General features: G+C 35.1%; 1 protein-coding gene and 1 long non-coding RNA gene across 2 annotated transcripts in view; one reads left to right on the forward strand and one right to left on the reverse strand.

Moving 5' to 3' along the window:
• Positions 1 to 22,237, forward strand: part of LOC136840620 (cell adhesion molecule 3-like) — a 196,968-nt gene that overhangs the window by 135,321 nt on the left and 39,410 nt on the right. The window contains exon 3 of the mRNA XM_067107331.1: positions 6,845 to 7,107. Coding sequence (XP_066963432.1) covers positions 6,845 to 7,107 — 263 coding nt within the window. The remainder of the gene's footprint in view (positions 1 to 6,844; positions 7,108 to 22,237) is intronic.
• Positions 1 to 22,237, reverse strand: part of LOC136840621 (uncharacterized) — a 125,319-nt gene that overhangs the window by 27,793 nt on the left and 75,289 nt on the right. Inside the window, exon 4 of the long non-coding RNA XR_010853667.1 lies at positions 19,389 to 19,486. This is a non-coding gene — a long non-coding RNA (uncharacterized lncRNA). The remainder of the gene's footprint in view (positions 1 to 19,388; positions 19,487 to 22,237) is intronic.

Genomic DNA, 22,237 nt, shown 5'->3' on the forward strand with positions numbered 1-22,237 from the left:
AAAGAAAAACAGGCCAACTTGGGTGACAAAGGAAAGCCAACAAAAAAAAAAGAAAAAGTCCTTAATATAAGAAACGAAAACACTTGCCCACTAAAACGCGAAGGGAAAGCAACCTGCTTGAAGAACGAGTCAAAAACGTTTGCCAATGGAAGCTTTTACAAATATTTGCCAGAGGAAAGACAGGTTTACTGAAAGCATAAAGTGCTTTCACGTTATTCTAGATAAAAGGAGGAAAATGGAAGGTAAGAGAATTGAACCTTGTGGGACACCTGCACAATTTAAAAATGCAGCACCATATATATATATATATATATATATATATATATATATATATATATATATATATATATATATATATATATATATGTATATGTATATGTATATGTATATGTATATGTATATGTATATGTATATGTATATGTATATGTATATATATATATATATATATATATATATATATATATATATATATATATATAAATTTTCTGGTGGAAATTAGTTCCAAACACATTAATTTCTATTCGTTTCGCAAAGTTCTTGCTTAATCTGAGAAACTAAAATTACACTATTTTAACTTTGTGTATAAACAAAAACCTAAGGTACGAATTCTGACTTGGGAGGTACGAATTCTGACTTGGGCGGATAAACTTATAAGTTATAATTCCCTTTGGATGTAAGTTATGCTCAGGGTACAGATAATTAGATATTATTTTAAAGGATATTTACAGCTCAATATTAGCGTGTACATATTTTTCAGACTATATATATATATATATATATATATATATATATATATATATATATATATATATATATATATATATATAAAAGTGAATGTGTATGTTTGTAGCTTCGTGCGCAATAGAACCGAACCTCTTGACCGATCTAGACAAAATATGGCACATGGCTATCATTTGACTCAACTGAGATAACAGGGTAGGTTTCAAACCCATAACCCCTTCCCCTTCCCCTATCCCCTTCCCTTTGTAACTAATGTGATAAAAAACTCCGCGAGTTTATCATACCTCAGTTCACGTACTCGATACCATAGAAATATCATACTGAAAATGCTTTTCTTTCCTGTGATTAATAATTCTGTATCAAGGGTTTAGGTTTAGTGCGGTGTGTTTAAGTTTAGCAGTGGTGTGTTTAGGTTTAGTGGGGGCTGTGTTTGGGTTTAGTAGGGGTGTGCTTAGGTTTAGTAGGGGTGTTTCAGTTAAGTGGGGTGTATGTTTAGGTTTAGTTGGGGGGGAGGGTAAATGTTCCATTCACCACACTAATGTCTGGATAAAATAAACAGTCACCGTAGTAATACCTGCATAAAAGGACAGTCACCACAGTAATACCTGGATAAAAGGAACAGTCAGCACAGTAATACCTGGGGGACAGTCTCCACAGTAATGTCTGGATAAAATAAGGCAGTCACCACGGTAATACCTGGATAAATGGGACAGCCACCACAGTAATACCTGGATAAATGGAACAGTTACCACAGTAATATATGGATAAAATGGACAGGCACCACAGTAATACCTGGAGAAAAGGGACAGTCAACACAGTAATACCTGGAGAAAAGTGACAGGCAGAACAGGAAAGCCTGGATAATTGGACAGTCAACACAGTAATGTCTGCACAAAACGGTCAGTCAGCACAGTAATACCTGGATAAAAGAGACAGTCAGCACATTAATACCTGGATAAAAGGGACAGGCAGCACAGGAATACATGGATAAATGGGACAAGCAGCACAGTAATACCTGGATAAAAGGGACAGTCAGCACAGTAATACCTGGAGAAAAGGGACGGTCAGCACAGTAATACCTGGAGAAAAGGGACAGTCAGCACAGTAATACCTGGAGAAAAGGGACAGTCAGCACAGTAATGTCTGGATAAAAGGGACAGTCAGCACAGTAATACCTGGGTAAAAGGGACAGTCAGCACATTAATACCTAGGTAAAAGGGACAGTCAGCACAGTAATACCTGGAGAAATGGGACAACAGCTTGGGGCCGAAGGGACGCCGCAAAGAACCTTAAGTAATGTCTACATTGTACCACGTGAAGTGCACTGACGGAACTAACCTCCTACAAGGCATTCCTGTAGAGATTGTAACTATTCAACATCTTGTTTACTGTAAATCCATTCAACTGTGGGGATCTAGAATAATTTTCACTGCATCTAAAGAAGTTCTTTTTACGTGCTGTCTCAAATGCTCCTCTACATGAAAGAACAGACTGCAATTAGGAGAGGACTTAACAGCACTACTGGCTAATCTAATGCTAGCACAGTGCGCAAAATCTAAAACTTTTAAGCGGCAAAATGTAACTGAAGAGTATACCTCGCATCCAAAAGTCAATTAACCTAGAATATACGCTTTGTGCAATCTCAGGAGAGTCTGACAATTTACAACCCAGTATGCATAAGCTAAAATCTGAAAAACAGCCAAACCTCTAGACATTTGGTTTTCATCCTCAAAAGATGAGAGACCCATGTCAACCCCTGGTCAAAAATTAAGCTTAGATATCAAGTTCATCCCACACGAAATTCTCCGACCTTCAATATGAATGTCTGGTTCAGGATGTGGTTCACGAACATCACAAAAGTCAATGACTGCTGTTTTACTTGTTGACAGCATCAGTCTATGTTATGCAATTCAGTCTCTTGTAAGTTGAAGTTTCCTGCAAAAGGTACTGAAAGGTCATCAACAGAGAATGTATACAGTAAGTCATTGGAAATAAGAATATAAATAAGAATGACTGCTATAGCAAATAGGGTAACAAGGAGCACGCTACCCTGTGGAATTCGTTATTCTTTGCACTTTTTTCAGGTATTACATACTCTACCTTGAAAGAACGGACATGCATAAAAATGCCTCGATGAATGATAGCCACTAGGCTCTTAATCCAAAGAGACACATTGTTTGATGAATTCAGTGCCTCCAATTTGTGTCTTATGTCCTTTAAAGGTCAAAGAATATTGTTACAAAATGGTGCTTGCATTCAAGTGACTCTCATACAGATAACTCATTATTTAGAGTGCATTCTCTGAAAACCACACTGCTCTGCTGACAAAATACATTTCTTATCCAACCTCCTGGCAAGTTTTGAACTACCTATGTTTTCAAAGATCTTGCAAAGATAAGATACCCATGCAGTGCGGTTGGATAGTAACGTGCAGTTAAAAACTTGTCATTTCAGTTTAAAAAATTCCAGATAGCTATATCTTGCTGACATGTTTATCGTTAAATGTTTAGGTTTATACTAACATGTTAAGGAACTCCATCATGGCAAAGTACAGGCTACACGTCGACAGGGCAGTATTGAATTCTCCCTCTGTAAAGGGTAGATTGGAAGGTTTTCCCTATTTAATTCAAGGACAAGTGTTCCTCGCGTTATCAATGTTTGTAGCCTACTGAGTTCTCTGATTTTTGGGTATTTCTTTTAAAATGTTCAGCCCGTACAATATTCACTTTGAAGATCATGATATTTTGTTAAGTGAGGCTTCTATGGTACCTAGTCAATGCAGATCCAGTAGCCCAAAGTAATACCTGTAAATCTGGTGGCCACTTGGCACTGACTGTTAATGGAGTGCACTCCAACTATGTGAAGAGTTCTGCTGAGTAAGTCTATTAGTGTTGATCAACGCTTTGGAACCCTTCTGCCTCGCCTACTATTTTACTTAGTTCCTTGATTTCTGGCAGGTCTGCTGTTTTCAGCAATCATCCATGTTCTCTAGTGGAAGTCAATGAGGAAGTTCGAACTCGCTACTGAGAAGTATATACACAACAGGGTACCTGGATATGTATGGGAAGCGAACGGGTTCGCATGTGCTTAGAACCCAAATATTTTCATATTCAAGTAGTAATGCTAAGAAATTTCCCTTGGGTGTCTACTGTTCGTATCTACAAGTTATAGGAATCGTTGAAGAAGGCGACAGATCATCTCGACCGCATCATGGGGGTTGTTGTTATCAGGGGCTAAGTAAAGGGAACAAATTATAATTACTTATGTATGATCAATCTGCCCTGCTACTTCTTGCAACTGAACTGTTTAGTGTCATGGCGAACTTACTGTATACTACTTTTTCAGCAAGATACCGTTCCTGCGTATTATATGCTGGGTCTATAGTTGTCATACTCCCTCAGGCACAGGTTATTAATATCTCCCCTATTTCATACAATTTAAGCTTTTCGTACACGAAAATCACATTTCATATGGAATAGATTCCACCATAGAAAGCAACCTGGAACCAGCAACCGAAATTTAACATTAAGTTAATTAATTATATACCGACTGTGACATCCTAAGCCTCCCCCCCCTCCTCTCTCTCTCTCTCTCTCTCTCTCTCTCTCTCTCTCTCTCTCTCTCTCTCTCTCTCTCTCTCTCTTCATACACAACCCAATTAATCATCCCGAATGAAATTCTACTGGTTCTTAATTGGACCAAAGTTATTTGCAATGGCCCCTTTGCAATTAGCTCTTTCCATTCAATACTCCATCACTACCATAACTAAACTTCATAGGAGAGAATCAGAAAGATATGGGTGATGCGATACTCAATTAAAAACACGGATTTTTGTTTACTCAATACGCCAAAGTTTTTCGCTTAAGTGAATTAATGTTAATAAAATTAATAATTATAACATCATTCTCATCCTTATTCTCTGATAATAGATTAGTTTGTTTTCATTTTAAAGCATAAAAATACACACATACGAATTTTAGTAACAGTACGACTGCAAGAGTACAACACCCACAAAGGAGCTGTGTAAAAGGACTTGAAATTCTCAACATTAACAAATCTCATCTTTCAGTAACTTTTATTTGTTTTTCTACACTTTTTGAGGTCATTGTTATAAACACAAAAACCCCAAACATAAGCACCTAAAGAAGTTTAACATAAAAGCATTAACGCATTTGAATAAAGTATATATTCGAATGTATGAAATAACTTGTTTTTGATACATAATTCAAAAGTCGTGTTCGGCGTTTTGGTAAAAAGGCAACGCTATGAAATATGCATGAAAGCAGTCAAACCTCAGGGAGGGCTGTGGTATTAAAGACGAAACAGGGAATGTTATGAGGAAGAAGTGTAAAGAATGCAGAATGGAGGTCTGGATTTTGCCTTTACTAAAGTCTTTGATAAAACTAAACATAATTAGTTTTGAATGTGGTGCTGGGAAGGTTTAATTGAATTCAATTCAATTCAGTACAGAATTTATGCCAAAGGCCAAGCACTGGGACCTATGAGGTCATTCAGCGCTGAAACTTTAATTGACAGTAAAAGTCCTAAAAGGTGTAAAAGGAGGAAAACCTCTCAGTTGCACTATGCATCAATTATTAGGAGAGGGTGGAAAGAAAGAAGGATATTGAGTAGGACTCATTAATGATACAGCGGTAAAGTAAGATTTAAAAAATCTGCTTTTAATTTTCATTTCAGATGATAGATAAAAGAAAAAGACGTGGAAGACTACCGGTAACTGGTATGCAATCAACAAACTAATTATTATATAACAATCGTTTTATTTTATTTGTTAATGGTCTTGTTCTTACCCTTGGGGTTTTGGTTTTCTTTAGCATTCGGGAGTTTGAGAGGAACTGTAAACAAAGTCGTTACCACAAGAAGCAAGTCCCCCCCGAGCGACATATAATTTTCTTGTATGCTTGTTAATACTGTTATTCAGTTATTTACCTTCATATATTTTTAAATAATTAGAGATATAATACGTTTTGCTCTATAAATATTCTAATTTATACGGTAGCTTCTGTGAGGCAGTGATTAAACTTACCCATTTTTCTATCGTATCCTTTTATATTATTATCGTTGCCTGTTGGCTTCAATGCTGTGCGTCACTTACACCAACCAACGGGATTTCGATATACATTTGTAAACTTTTTGTATTCGATAGCTGTAAATATTGCAACAGGCGTTTATACGAGTACAGTTGGCACATAAACAAATATAATCATATATTATAATGTCCAAATAATTTATTTCTTGGCAACCACTGAAATCCCACGTAATGGTTTATCAAGAGCCAAAGGTATTTAATTATCTTCTTTGTAAATCTTGAAACTGTGATCACTGAAAATTTAACGAAAAAGATTGTGTAATTCAAAAGAGTTCACTTTTCGAACAAGCTCTTGAAACCTGCAGAATCCCACAACAATCGTGCTCAGACAGAAATTACAGAAGAACACACGAAAATAAAGTTCGAACAACAAAAGGTTACACTCAAATATGAATGCTGATTTTATACACGAAAGTGAAAAGCTAGATACTAAAAGCTAGAGTAAATATCCATTTCCATAAATGACACGTCAAACATAGGAACACACAGATGACTGAGAATACTACTAATGACAGAGAATGAATTTTCATTCAGAATATGTATGACAATGGAAAAGGATATTTCTGTTTACGGGGAGGGACCTTAACAGATTCAACCGATATTAGAACCAGAAAAACCCATATCCTAAAAAAATGAAGGAAATTGGTCAGTTCAAGGTATCTGGAAAGTGGCTTTGAAGGAGAATGGGAAAGTGAAAAGGAAACCGCTCGGGGAATTAGATAAATTTGTAAATACTTGCAATACCATCATATGGATAAAACATAAACATCTTATATAGACTACTGTAGGTACTGTATTTATGTTCAAGTATACATACACGTTTACGAATACATATCTAACCAAATTTATATATCTGTATTTAAACTATACTAAATCCAAGTTATTCAATGACCTAAAAGATTAAACAAACCATCTATAATACAATTCCTGAAAAATGAAATTTTGTACCCAGAATAACGAACACTAACGTGAGGTCCGTCATTCTTTTCCCCCCAGCCTGCTGGGCGCAAGGAGATCAAGACAGCAGCACAGACTATGTCACTCAGGGTCCCTGGGTCAAAGTTCGTCGCTTCGTTGTCCCGAGATACGTAGCCCTCGGCAAAAACGCTACGTTGGAGTGCGACTACTTGGTGCAAAAACACGCCAGTCTCTATTCCCTCAAGTGGTATAAAGGCAATTCGCAGTTCTACCAATACATTCCAACAAAGGCGAACCAGTTCTCAGTCTTCTCAGTCGAGGGATTACACCAGGATCAGGTGGTGAGTACAAAAGCAGTTTTCATGAAATGGTCGGCAGACGATACATTCTAAATTACAGCAATATTTTGGTTCCATGCATTAATACTTTCGCTCGCTGATATTGGTGCACATCTAACTTCAACAGTCCTTCTTCATGTGCACATACGTATAGATACACTTATATGTTTTACATCTTTATACATTTCCTGTGTCAAAAACGCACAAATCCTGTGCCATTCCACCTCTCATAACGAAACCAAAGACTAAATCTGTTTTAAGAAAATACTTCCAAACACAAAATACTGACATGGAAACTCGTCAGTAGCGCATCGAACCAAGGTACTCATATGCACTCATGAACTCCTGTTTATAAAATTCTTCACTTTCCGTTAACCCTTCCAGTTTCTTCAGACTCACCAAGTGCTTCTCTCTTACCGTCAAAAAAAAAAAAACAAAAAAAAAAATATATATATATATATATATATATATATATATATATATATATATATATATATATATATATATATATATATATATATATATATATATTTACGTTATACTAAGCTATTACCTGCCACTCTCTTTACATGACTAAACCCCTCAAGGCATCGTTAACTATTTCTTAATCCCATAAATGACACATAAGCCTTACTTCCATGTATAAGACACATCAACACTACCCCTGTACGAGTATAAAGAAAGCTTAGCCGTGTATGGCCTTAATACACTAAGTTTTGTCCCCCTTTCATATTTCTTCTTGTTTGCTTGTTTTTCCATAGTGTTAATGTCAATCTTCTTCCGAGTGTAGTGCTTTATATCTGATTACCTCTACAATTCAATTTCTTCCATTTTGAAGACTACTTTATCCGTACGATAATCATCACACCGCTACCATTAAAACCTTATTAATATCCATAGTAAGCGCGATTTCATCCATTATATATCGTCCTATTATTTCGCTTTCGGCAAAAAAAATGTAAAAACAAAAGTCCATCAAGGGCACTCGGTGACCTATTTCCCTGACATGCAATGTTAATTAAAGCCTACAAATAACTACATGTTCAATAATCATCTGAACAACAAATAGCCTGCTCATAAAAAGTAGCTTATGATAATCTTGCAGGTATCCTTTAATTATTTTAGAGATTAGATCTTTTACGTATATAATGAGCGTTGTGAGTCCACGTCTATACTCTTACAAAGCGAAAATTCAAGTATTCGTCTCAAGGCTAACTGGAAAAGACCAGTGCCCTTTAAGAGGGTGAGGTTTATTGAAACTTTAAATAAAATTTAAAGGCGTCAATTATTTTCTACCAGCAGCCTTCGTGTTCTAACAAAATACTACTCTTTACAGCCTTTCTATTTGATTGCCTTTTAATAATAGTTCATGAACATGTCTCAAGCATATCATTCCGCATTTTTCTTGTCACAAGTCTCAATTACGTATGCTCATACAATTGTCCCCATTACAATACAATCTCTAAAAAATGACGAAAACTAACCTATTAAAACCAGATGTCATATGGTATTTTTCAGTATTCAGAGTAAACATGCACACAGGTGTAGGGAAACTGATCTGCGAACTTGATTTATAACTTGTATAGGGACAAATGAAAAACTTTTGAAAAGCTGACCTAGATCACATCCATAATGAAGTAAGATTTCAAAGATATTTCATTTCAAAATACTTCGCTTTATTTAGTTATTGTTCAGAACTAACGCTAAACTTTAATAAAGTAATTGCTCACCATATTCTATTTCCCAGAAGATATGGCTCCCAAAAAATCAAGTGAAAAGTTACTCGTGGATATTCACAAGTTCATTGACGAGTGACTGATTTATCTGTGAAATCTGATCATCTTAAATGCTGAAGGAGGTCTGTTTCTAAACAATGCTGGCTTACATATAAAAAGGGTATCTGTAATATGAGTCAAAGCGAAAAGTTCGAGCAAAATACTTTTCTATCCCTAACCTTCACTTGAAAAAATCAAGTGTGAAAGATTAATGCAATTTTTGAGACATAAAATTTTGAGTAAATATCTAAGAGAAAAAAGGCCTGTTATTCAGTTACTACCATTGTAATAAAGTGCATATTCACAAAGGCAGGTAGAAAGCATTAATAATTTATTCGACGACCGAACACTCGGGATGTGTATTGACAAAACGAAAATTATTCACAGTTTTGTAACTGGAAGGCTAATAGTAATGGCCAGCAGTCCGATATTTAAGTATTTTAGTTTTGGAGATGTAATAGATGGTGTTGGAGAGAGAAGAAGCAAATATGTAGGAAAAACATCATACAAGGAATGCTAGGCATTCTGCAACACATTTGACTGAAATAAATGCCTATATATTCACTGATTCATACAAATGTTACTTACATATTTTGGCAAGTCTATTTCGTGAGAAAACAGTGGGAGAATCAAAATGGAAAGCATAACCTCTCATATATGAAAATGATTCCAGGAAAAATACTGTATTTTCCAACAGTAATAAAAATACTAGCAATCAAGTAAAAGGGATGACAAGAATTCCACCCGTAACGAAGGGATATAAATTTTTACAACTCTGAGTTGGTTCGGTCATCAATCTAAGAGAGAGAGAGAGAGAGAGAGAGAGAGAGAGAGAGATTCTTCCTTTTCATACTTGACAGTAAATGATATAAAATAATAAAAACAATAAAGTTGAGTTTCCTTACAGAAAGTTTCTCAGTTTACTTACTAATACTAGCATACAAAGTTCAATTATAAAAAGACCCTTACGAACCACTGCTCTTTCACAAAGCCGAGCTATTTCAAAGATATAAATGAATAACGAGATTTATGCAAGCCAAGCGCTGGGTCACTTTCGGCCTTTCAGGGCTTAGAGCAATGAAAAGAGGGAGTTGGAGTGGTCGAACAGCAAAATACATGAAATTCAGAAAATAAATGAGATGAAGTATTGTACAAGTACCTAAATGTAAAACTGGGATAAAATACCACAGTTGCACTAGGAAGTAAGATTTGGAGAGGTCAGAGGAAAAGATAGAAGAAAGGAAGAGGGAACTGCGGTAAAGCAAAAAGCTAAAACGTGGGTGCAGCTAGAGGCCGATGGTTGTAACAAACACCCTTATTAGTGCTGACAGTGTACCTTATTAGGAGCACTTACGGGACTAACCTTCTACGGGGTATAAGTCAAGAATAAATAACGTATTCTGCAATAAGACATTCTCAATAATACCCAGATTGTTACATTTTCTATAAATTCTACAAGACAATACAAGTACATTTCATCATATCACGGTTACGATAATCCTATCACTGCACAATTTTCAATTAAAGACCTCATTATGTTAAGTAACCTATATATAAAGGTTTGTCGACTTAAAAATAAAGCTGTAATACGAATATTAAGAGTCGGATGGCAGCTTGGCGTTAAAAGTGACACCGCAAGAGAATTTACGGAAAATGCAGAGGGAGAAGGAGATGGCTTGGACATGCCCTTTGCATAACCGAGCGTGATAGTGTCAGCTCTTGACGGCACCATGAAAGCTTTAAGGCCCAGACCTACTCGTATGAAAAGTGGAGATGACTGGAGCTTTGTGGAAGATAAAGCACAGGAAAGTTACAGAATTTAACAGACGCCTTTTGCGTCATGAGGCGTTGGAAGCAATTTTAATGAATCACTGGTCTTTACTTCAATTTTTCAGAGCAGCACTGGAATAAAAACGAACGTAACATGAAGATATTATACTTATGAAAAATAAGCAATGATTTTTATTATCTGTTAGGAATAATTTTGAACATTAATGAGTCTCTTTGTCTTTTCTTCAAATCGCAAAGCCATGGGTCCCAAAAGACCGACACATTTGCTAGAAAAGGGTTTCCGATTAGACGGAAAGTATATCCACACTCTCCAGATGTGAAATTCTTCATACACTGTAATCCTTAAATAGTTTTGTAAAATATTTAACATTTATTCAAACCCAAGGATATGAGATTAGGAGAGAAAAACACTAAACTCGAAACCAGTTACTCACTGAGAAATAAATGTCTTTATGAAAACGGGGCGAAGGGCTTCATAAAAAAATACACCGTATTTCTACACCCAAATTGCATATGGGAACAAAGCAAAACGAAAATATAAAAGTATTAACTTTTAATTCAATTTGTAAGTAAATTAGGCACAGGGTAAATAATGATTTTAATGAATATGCGACCTTTAAAGGGATATGGTAACTAATGACAAAACTGGAGAGAAATGTGTCCACATATTATAAAGCAAGCTCATTAGAGGATTAACAGAATATAATTACCCGGAAGCATGACTAACTTTACATTGCTTTCAAAGACATACATTCATTGTAAAATACAGAAAAAACATTTATAAAAGATATTGGTAATTCTTGAACGAAATTCAATATGCGGAAAATTCAATACTGCTGTGCTGACCTATCTTTAGACAAGAAGTGGTGTTAGATCAGAAGAAATAACCGAAACGGGATATAGCTTTGTGAATGATATAGCATTCAAGTCTGACCTAGAAGCATTGGGTTTGTTCCCCAAGCTAGGAATGGAAATAGGTATTTTTATACAAATACCACACATATATATGCATATATACAGTATATATATATATATATATAATGTATGTATGTATGCATGTGTATACAAAATACCCATAATCAATCCTAGCCTGGGGAACAAACCCTTCACCCCTTTGAGAAGAGTATGGCACACACGCACACACATACACACATATATACATACATACATATTTATGTATGTATGTACTGTATGTATGCATGTACAAAATACCCATAGTCAATCCCAGCCTGGGGAACAAACCCTTCACCCCTCTGAGAAGAGTATGGCACATAGACACACATATATTATATACATACGTACATACATACTTATATGTATGTATGTATGTATGTATGTATGTATGTATGTATGTATGTATGTATGTACAAAATACCCGTAATCAATCCTAACTTGGGGAACAAACCTTTCACCCTTCAGAAAAAATGAGGATTATCATAACCAAGTAAAATAGAACAAGAAACTGGATCGCACCGTTTGGTAGTGAGGGGAATTAATTTTTTTTTTTTTATTTGAAGTAGCAATGTTCCAGCCCGGTAACTGAAACAAATTTGCCGGAGTACCGAAAGGTCAAATATAATACGCAGTGTCCTGCAGATGTCACAAACTAAAAGAGGGAGGATTGACTCCCTTGTTAATAAAGCATGGACACACATCAGTAAAGAAAGTGCAGGAAAGAAATCGCTAAGGTAAACGAATAATCACCTTCAAATAAGATAATACTTGAACAATATTTGGATACTGGGATGGAGAAATACCTCATAGCATCAAAACAAAGATGCCAAATTTTAGTTGATTTCCGATTTTAAGAATGTGATCTCTGTAAGACAATTTTAAAGTAACTCCAGTTCTATACATGGTGGCAGAGATTAGACGTGGAACCACATTTTTCCACACAGGCACATTGCGGGTTCCCAATCAGTTATAATCTCAAGATCAAAAATAATCAGAGAAGAGAAAGCAAATCGGTATTGGTGATTGACAGTTGATATCTGGCAGTGAATGACAAGAGATATGGAGGATTAAGTCCTCGAAAAATAGATGAAAAGGAAAAGAGATGGACTGCAAATGCTGTTATTAAAAGATGGGAACGTGTAGGAAAGAGAAACGAGAAATACCATTAAAGAGGAAAACAGATTCAGAACCCTTAAAAGTGATGTTGAAAGTCAGATGAGAATCTCGAAGCAAATCTGTACAGAAGTGGAGAAAATCCATACACAGAACAAAGTTTTTTCTGACATTTAAAGTTAACAATGCCATACACAGAACAAAGTTTTTTCTGACATTTAAAGTTAACAATACCTTATATTAGACTGACGAATGCCTCAGATGTCAAGAATGACAATGAAAAAACTCACTGACTTCACTAAAGAAATTAATCAAACATCATCAGGAAAGATAGCGGTCCCTAGTGGAACTTAGTTCGATCTTCAAAAAATATTTATAAGATACATCTTTGGTTTATGAGTGCATTATTTCCATCACACGTCAAACCTTTTGCAGATGTTCAGTATTCACTCATAAATTATCAGCATAATAAAATGGATATCCTTCCATTCCAGAAAATAGTCTATGGGTATCGGTACCTTGATCCAAAAATCACCACAAAATGAATGATTGGTCCCTCACATTAAGAAAAACGTCCCAGGATACCCATGGGTATTTTGACCTATTATTCATCTATTCCACGCAACTGAAAAGAAGCATGAGAAGTGTGTGGAGGCGCGGATGTATTGCTCACCTGGTTTAGAAATGATTAGTGAACAAAGGCCCGAAGTTACAGGCTAGACATAAATTCATTTGTAAGATGAAATGGGCCATTATTTCTTTTATAAATGAGCATTATGCATTTATTTTATCAGTCTTTGTTTTAAGATGCCAGAATATTGAAATTTCCTCAGGGGTTGACCAAAGAATCATTCATAAAGAGTTAATGGGCTCGTAAAAGGTTTTATCTGATAACCTACCAAATTACACTTCCTTAAGAGCAAATATGCGACGTATGAAATATAAAAACTTAAATATTTAAATAATACCGCCGAAATGTAAAAAGCCAGACAAGTTCTTGCATTTTTGTACAGCCCACTCCCCCGAACCACATGTTTGACGACACATTCGCAGCCTGGAAAAACATCAATAGCCGATCCAACGTTGAATTTATAAAAACTGCTATCCAGGAAAATGAGCACATTCCGCTCCGCTAACACGCCCTTAATAAATACCATGTTTTACAATGGACTCATGGACTGGAAAATCTCCTAACGCTTCGATCACGTGATTAACGACTCAAACGCAAACTAGTCTGTTCATATTCCCATTTGTTTCACCCGCCGATGAATCCAATTACACCATTTAAAAGACACAACAATTACACGCATTCGTTTGCAGTGTGCTGAAATGATACCCAAATTACAGATTCTACGGTCGAATTAATAGCGGGAGAGAGACAGAGACAGAGACAGAGACAGAGTGTGAGTGTGTGTGTGTGTGTGTGTGCGTGTGTGCAAAACTATCCAGAATGACTGGGAAAATTACCTCTGGCACTATTCATGTATCATAAGGGTTTCTGTAGAAACTGGAAATTACTGTTTTGAGGTTACTCAAAACAAAGGGGAAATGTTTGGATAATCGATACATTAAATAATAAGACAAAATATTTGCACAAAAATAAAAAAAAAACAATCACAGGTCATTTACATCATACTTCAAATGTTTTAGGGAAGAAAATATAATCTTCATCGAAAACAGCCAAATAAATTACAGTATATAATGATGACAAAGCATTATATCGCTCATGAATGTACATAAGAAAATGGTTGCCCTCCAAAAGTCTAACTGAAGACTATTTATACAGTAGTTTTCATTACCAGCATTATCACCGATATAAAAAATAAATAAAAAATAACTTTGCAACACATAAGAGAAAACTCCTAAAGTCGAAACCTAACTTACGTATCAAGACATAATTACGGGAGTGGTGTACGTTTCAAATCAATTTTGGTATCAAGACATAATTACGGGAGTGGTGTACGTTCCAAATCTATTTTGGTGGCGATCATGGGTTAAAAAAAATCGAGTTGTCGATTCAAAGTATGGCAATTTTTTTCTCACTTTCCAGTAAGAAAATGTGTCAGCTTTGCTAGACGGACGATGATTTGCTCTTACGCAATGGAGTGGCCCTATAAATCGGGTGTTAACAGGGACTGTGACGCTGCCACACCCTCTTTATGAGGCTACTCCTTATCGTCGGTGTACTTACTTTTTGTTGCCATGTACGATACTTCATTCATCACCGCGTTGTTTGTAAACATCATCACGCAGTGGCGTGCCTTAGCTCTTTTGAAAATGCTGTTTACACAAACTTACATGTGTCTGTGTGCGATTTTATGAAGAATTATTGGTTATTAAGAAGATTTTTCAAAAATGCCGAGAGTTAGTAAAGATACAGATACTTGCAAGAATCTAGACGAAGGCTTGGTAAAAAATAAAAACAAATCGGAATAAAGACCAAACGTCTCTTCAATTTGTGTGGGAGATGAGAGAGAGCCACGCGAGGTTAGTGAAGAGCCGCGTTGTGATATGGAAGGATTTGTAAACCATTGTCTATCGTGTTATTGCGTAAAAAGCTTATGAAGTGCAATACAATCAACTTTTAATATCTCATGTAGGTACGTAACATAGAGTTCCCAATTCATGTTCCACGAGAGATGCAATATCTCATATAGAAAGTGTGTGGAGATCTTACATACACAAATCAACTTTTAAAACTGTCAAGAGACCACAGGCAAAATAGGAGTGAAGCTTTTCATTCAACATTGTAGAAAAGTGCATCAAAGAAACGTGTAATGGATTTGCCACAGCCACCTGTGCACTACAAATGAGTGTGTGTGTGTCTATTATAAATGACATTATAGGCACCATTCCTACTGAAGCAAGTATTCAGGAAAACGAGAAACCGAGAACGAGGTCATCTCTGATACCCAAAACACGGGAGAGGAGCGCAAAGGAACAAGATGATGGAACATATAAGGCGGGAGTTTTCTAGGCTGGCCCTCATCAGTGGCACTCCAGTGCCGCCTAATATCGAGAATTAAAGGATGCTGAGTCCTTGCACAAATGGAGACTGGGTCTATTGGGGAAACTTCATTCTAAATTTTAAAATTGAGCACGCAAAGTTACACCTGGGGTTGTTTGGAAAACCTTTGGTTGGAGAAAAAAGGTAAGCTAGAAAAGGAAATTTTTTTTCGGCATAGCATAGATTTTCGGACTGCTCAAAATGCTTTTACTATGCAGAATATATGTCAAAGAAAAATAAACAAAATGCCTCCCAAAAGTGAAGTGTGTGTCTAAAAGTTAGGAAAACTTTAATTCGGTTTTTCTCAAAATCAAGATTTTAAGCTACATTCAAATGTTTGTAGAACCAAGGATTTTTTAAAATAACTGAAAAAGGTAACAAGTATTAATTCTGCAAGATATTTAAAAATTGTTTGTGTATCTTAGTTCATCCAGTGTTGCGTTTTCAAAATCGAAAAGCTGAAAATTTTGAATTTTCAAAATTGAAAAAAAAATTTAGATTTTCTACAAATTCTTTTAAATTTAAAAGTATCCATACTGTAAGATTATGTAATTTTCTTCAAAATTAAGCAAAAATTAGATTTAAAAGTTGAAATTCAATAATTATTAAACTTCAAACTTCGTTCCACAAAATATAAAAAAAATTCAAATAAAAGAAGTATTGAGCCAAATTACATAAACTTTTCAGTGAAATCGTGTTTTATCATGTCAAATAACCCCTAAAAATTTAAGCCATCTCATTGCAATATTTCAATAAAGAAAAATAAATTTATAAAAATATAACAAGATAAAATAAATATTGACATCATGCCAGAAGGCAAAAAGCGGACCCGTCAATTTGCTTGTGATGTAAGAGAGTTAGCACGCCTAGCAAAAGGGTGTGTAACAAGAGAATAATGGAGTAAGGTATGTTTGCCTGGACTGAAAAGTTAAATGGATTCAAAATTAGGATGTTTAAGCAAGAACGAGGCTATAATACCCAGTGGCGCTGGCAATATACAAGTGCAATGTAGCATGAAGGAAAAAGCTTTTTTCTTGCACAGGATGAACACGGATACAAGCGGTTTTAAATCTCTTATTTTTGTGAAATGCTTTTCACTTTAGTTGAAAATACATTTTGGTACAAGAACACGTTATCCAATACTGCATGTGTCATTCACATATATCTTCCAAGTCCATAGACGGCAGTTGGCTAGAGGATTAAGCAGAGGTCTTCTATTTCTAATGGAAAAGTGTGGTTGTAAAAGCAGAAAACCGTGGGAGCGAACAGTAACGTAGATTTCTTTAAGACAGTTTTGTTACGAAATGTGAAAAGGCTAAAACATTTTAAAGACTGGATTTTAGGATTTGCGGGGAATTGACCCAACTGTCTTTGCTATGCCCGGCTTTCTATATCAAACTAATAATTCTAATTCCATAATCATCATATGAATAAACATTGAGATAATGATGGTACTCTGTTCAACTTTTTTTTATCTTTTATTTATTCCAGATAACTACGGTAATAAATTACATCAAGTATGACACGTATGATCCTAAAAACTTTAAAGGAAACCATTCACTGAAGCTGCTGAAAATACTGCACTCACATCAATACATGCATTATTACATCCGTGTTATTACCATCATAAAAATTTCACATGATTGTCATTAACCACTTTGGTAAAATTATATCATTATTAATTTGTTATCGTAACTGATTATCTCCCTGATCTTCCAGCCAAAATGATTAATCAACGGTTTCTTTAACTCAGTATTTAGGGAATGCAATAATAAACGACTTATCCATTCAAGTTCTGGGCAGCTACTTATTCCGATTAAAAAACGTGACTTCACGTTGATTACCTTAACGAATATGACATCGCAATATCTAGCAAACTTCATCTAATAAAGTACAACTAAAACTTTGACCACACACTGCATAAAACGAACAAAATATAGACAAAATATATATATATATATATATATATATATATATATATATATATATATACACACACATTATATATATATATATATATATATATATATATATATATATATATATATATATATATAGAGAGAGAGAGAGAGAGAGAGAGAGAGAGAGAGAGAGAGAGAGAGAGAGAGAGAGAGAGCAAAATTTCTTTCGACTTTTACTTTGCCCTTAGCAAAGGAATATGCGTGATGGGAGAAAGGCAAACTTACAATCCCAGAAGAAGACGTGACTTAAACTTACGACACCAAGATGCTACAAGATTACAGAGGGTAAGGATGATGCAATTTGCATTCATAGTTCTTTCGGGAGACGCAACGCACAACAAAGGGAAACTCTGTTTATCAAATTCGCCTTTATTCTTTTTTCAGACGCGGGTTATGATCCTCGTGGAGGAGAGTGGCGACGTCTGGAAAGATCTTAAGAGCCTCTGACGCTTTCTTTATTTGGCGAAATCTGGCTTCGTGTGTTAAGAATGAGAGGCGCTGGCGTGTATGTGTGTTTCTTTTAAATATATGTACTTGAATGCGTCGTCATATTAAAAAGAATGGTTGTATGCACACGGTTCTAATCTTAGGCAATCCACAGATTCTTATGTATGCTGTTTCGCGTAAGAGCGTATTCCATTTTCCTCCTTTATTCTAAGGTCCTTTTGATTATCTACATTTTTTCTGACATTTCTTCACACCAACAATACTGCTTTCTGTAATAATTCTTCATGGTCATCTTGCTTCACCACTGTTAGCAAACACTAGCTTACAATTCGTACAATGTACACCACTTGCACACAATTATTCGAAGCCCAAACTCTCTCTCTCTCTCTCTCTCTCTCTCTCTCTCTCTCTCTCTCTATGCTGCAATAACAGATTACATCTTGCAGTAACAGACTACATCTACGTAGGTACGTATGCATGCATGTATTTAAGCGCATATTGAACAATCAATAACTTTGCACATAACAGTTTCATTAAAACCCTCTCTATTAGGAAGGATAACCCTAGAGATGAAATCCTACGAATACAAAAGAATTTTGTCTACAGTATTGGAGCATTAGCACGTCCAAGTTTGCCAAAGAAACCTTTGTTGAAAAATATTACAAAAATAAACAATCAGCAAGGGCAGCCACTCTTTCGCCTCAATAAGAACTCGTGGGCTCCGTCATGAATTTGATCGTCCGTTTGCTGACAAGAAGATGAATATGCGGCATTTAAAAATGTTCAGCATTGTTCTAAGAGCAGTAAAATGTATTTCCTCTTTAATGTGATGGAGTACAAAAGCTGACCGCAAAACAATTATCAACAATCATAATTTTTTTTTTTCATTTCCATGACTAAGAAACCTTTGTAGACGCCAAGATCTATTTAAAGTTCTTGAGAAAAGTTCACAGTCACTGGAGACGGTGCTAAGCATGAAAGACTAGAGCAAATATAGAGACTAGTAATCTGTCACAAATCAAATATTTCTAATTTCGCACCATACGAATAATGGTATCAAAGAGTCTTGCACCAGGGATTTTATCACAGGAACTATAATATCAATTGAACCAATAATCACAAAGACCATGCCACTTCCCCAGGCACTTAAAGAGTAAAAAGTATTCAATCAACAGGCTGGCAATAAAAAAAAAGTTTTAGAGAAAAAACATCGATAAAACATAATGTAACACTTACCACACTCTGCACAGCGAAGAATTCGATGGCGAAGCGTTATCTGGGAAACGGTTCCAAGACAACAAAAACGCATTATGAAGCACTAATACAACGCGCACCTGCAATAACAAAAATATGTAAATAATTAAAAGAAAAATCAATCTTTCAGACGTCCTGGTTGTTTTGGGAGTATAATAAAACTCATGAAATGAATTATATTAATCTCAACTGCTAACACCCTTCTTACCCCAAAGGTAAATTTATTCTGTATGCCCATGAATAATTTTGGACTAGTCAGAAGTCACTGGCTACAGAGGAAGCATGCCTGTAGACTCAATATATATGATTATAAACAACGACCATTTAATATCACAACCGTTTAAATTATATCCGTTAATCTGTCTAAAAGTAAAAAAAACAATTTTCAAATTTCCAAAGCCAACAACTTGAATTGCTAATGGTTCCGAACAAAGGGGGAAGTTATCAATACACATCGGATAAATAAGTTCCTTGTTTATCCGCAATGTCATTTGACGCAGGAAAAATACATTTAGTCGGAAAACAAATTTCATACAGAACTGCTTTTTGACAATTATGTTTTATTTGGCAACAGCAGATTTCCAACGGAGATTATTCATACTTAATACGTCGTTCTGCAACCTGTCCAAGTTACGTATGTGAATCGCAATATTCGTGTATAGCAAAAAATCACCCATGAACGTCAAAATTGCTAGTATTTACATAACATTAAAACGGCAACAATACTTCCGCTACTATCTTAAATATATTGATAATAAATGCCATTATTACTTCAATTAAAATGACAAAAATAAATATTATTAAAGCAACAGAAAAATCTTTTGAAATCTTATACCGAAACACACAAGACAGTGAAATATAACGTTTATATCAAAATTTCATGCACTTCTTGCCTTCAAGACTTTATCTAATCTTTCCATCTGTGAGACCTGAAACTTCCAGTCTGTTTACTCGGGAAACAAGTCACAATAAAAACCTTTGCTGATAGTTGCTTTCTTTGGTAATATATCAAGTTACACACACAATATATACATACATATAAATATATATATATATATATATATATATATATATATATATATATATATATATATATATATATATATATATATATATATATATATATCATACACTTCAACACTTAGAATGGTGGAACATTATACATAAACGAGCAAGACTTGAATAAATGGAACTATTAATCAAATAAATCGACAGAAAAGATGCAAGGGGAAAGCAGTAACATGGTTGCAACAAAGAATTTCAAACGTACGAAAGTAAAATAATTCCCGTTATGTGCAAAATGTAACAGAGAAACTTGATGAACAACGACTGCACGGTGATGATAGTCAATTAATGATAAGGAATATTCTTTATAGAGACCTGCAGCATTCTCTCTCTCTCTCTCTCTCTCTTGTGATGCAACGGCCAAGTTGAACGTACAGCATAAGGGGGAGCGACCAATTCACGGTCCCACAACTACCTGCTAACTACCAGTTCCCCAACTTTTAATGGACTTCATGCACAGGTGGAAATAACAAACGAGCACAAACATACACACAGAATGAGAAGGAGAGAGTATGAAAGATTTAAAAAATATATATATATTGTTTCAACAGCTTTGTCCCCAAGTTGAAACAGATATCAATTAACTGTTAATTGCAGAAGTTAATGGGTTTACATAAAACAAAACCTATTTGAAACCTATTTCCTGGCCCTATAAGTTTTTGCTCTCAGTATATAAATAAATATATAACAAATAAATAAAGCTATCATTTACCGTTAGGCCATAAAGATCTACAACAGACAAAAAATGCATTTTTTCCAGTGTGTTGCTTTCAGCAGTTATTTCCAATCATTCCGGAATGGAACAGATTATCGTTGTAGCAAAGTTAATGAAAACTGCAATGTTGCTGACACAACTTTTAAAATATTCGGTGAGTTTTTGGAAAATATTTACAATCAGATATATGTTTTTTGCTATTAAAATAAAACTTGTTACACAATTTACCCTTTATAATTAGCGTTAATATACTATATATCGTGAACAGCTATATGGTTTTGTACTGGGAAAACTGACACTATCTGTAAAATATCAAATTCTAAATTATTTTGCGTTAAGTCTCTTCAAGAGCTGGTAACACAGGAGGAACGCTGAGAGCCGAGGCATGCTTTTATAAAGTGGTGGTAGTATGACTAATCGCCTGACCAGGTTTTATATGGTAAAACTGGATGAGGAAAAAGTCCTATAAGAATTGGTTAGTAAGAGTAAATGTTTTGTAGTTTACGAGAAAAAGTAATGTCAGGACTATATCAAATACTGAAACGGCCATTAAATATATATTGGAAAGTCTAAGGGTATGTTCATTAAAGCAGTGAAACAAATAATGGAAGGATTGATATGTGAAGAAAAATGGTGAATTTGGTAATGAATATGGTGCATGGATCAAATACTCAGTATGACGCAGTTAAGGAAAAATGTTTGGGGGTATAATTACAGTGATGTAAGTGGTTTACCTGATGCTAGGAAAAACTTACAATAGAAATGATAGAGGTACGGCAAATAAAAAGTACTTTGCCCAAGCAAAATGCTTCCTACACATCAAATGAGAATAGCAAAGGATGTCTTGGATTGTGCAGATATAAAAGTGATTGGTTTGGTGTGCAAGTGGGTTTCTGACAGAGCTGATTAATAATTCTAAGAATGGATTAATAAGCAATGAAAAACAAAAGGCAAATATAGGAAAAATGTACCCACGAGGAAATGGATTGACAATGGAATGTGATAATGTTAATCAGCGAAAGATTGGTAAAAGAGTTTGAAATTGTTTGTA

This window comes from Macrobrachium rosenbergii, chromosome 8 (assembly GCF_040412425.1).
Source record: "Macrobrachium rosenbergii isolate ZJJX-2024 chromosome 8, ASM4041242v1, whole genome shotgun sequence".
Lineage (NCBI taxonomy): Eukaryota > Metazoa > Arthropoda > Malacostraca > Decapoda > Palaemonidae > Macrobrachium > Macrobrachium rosenbergii.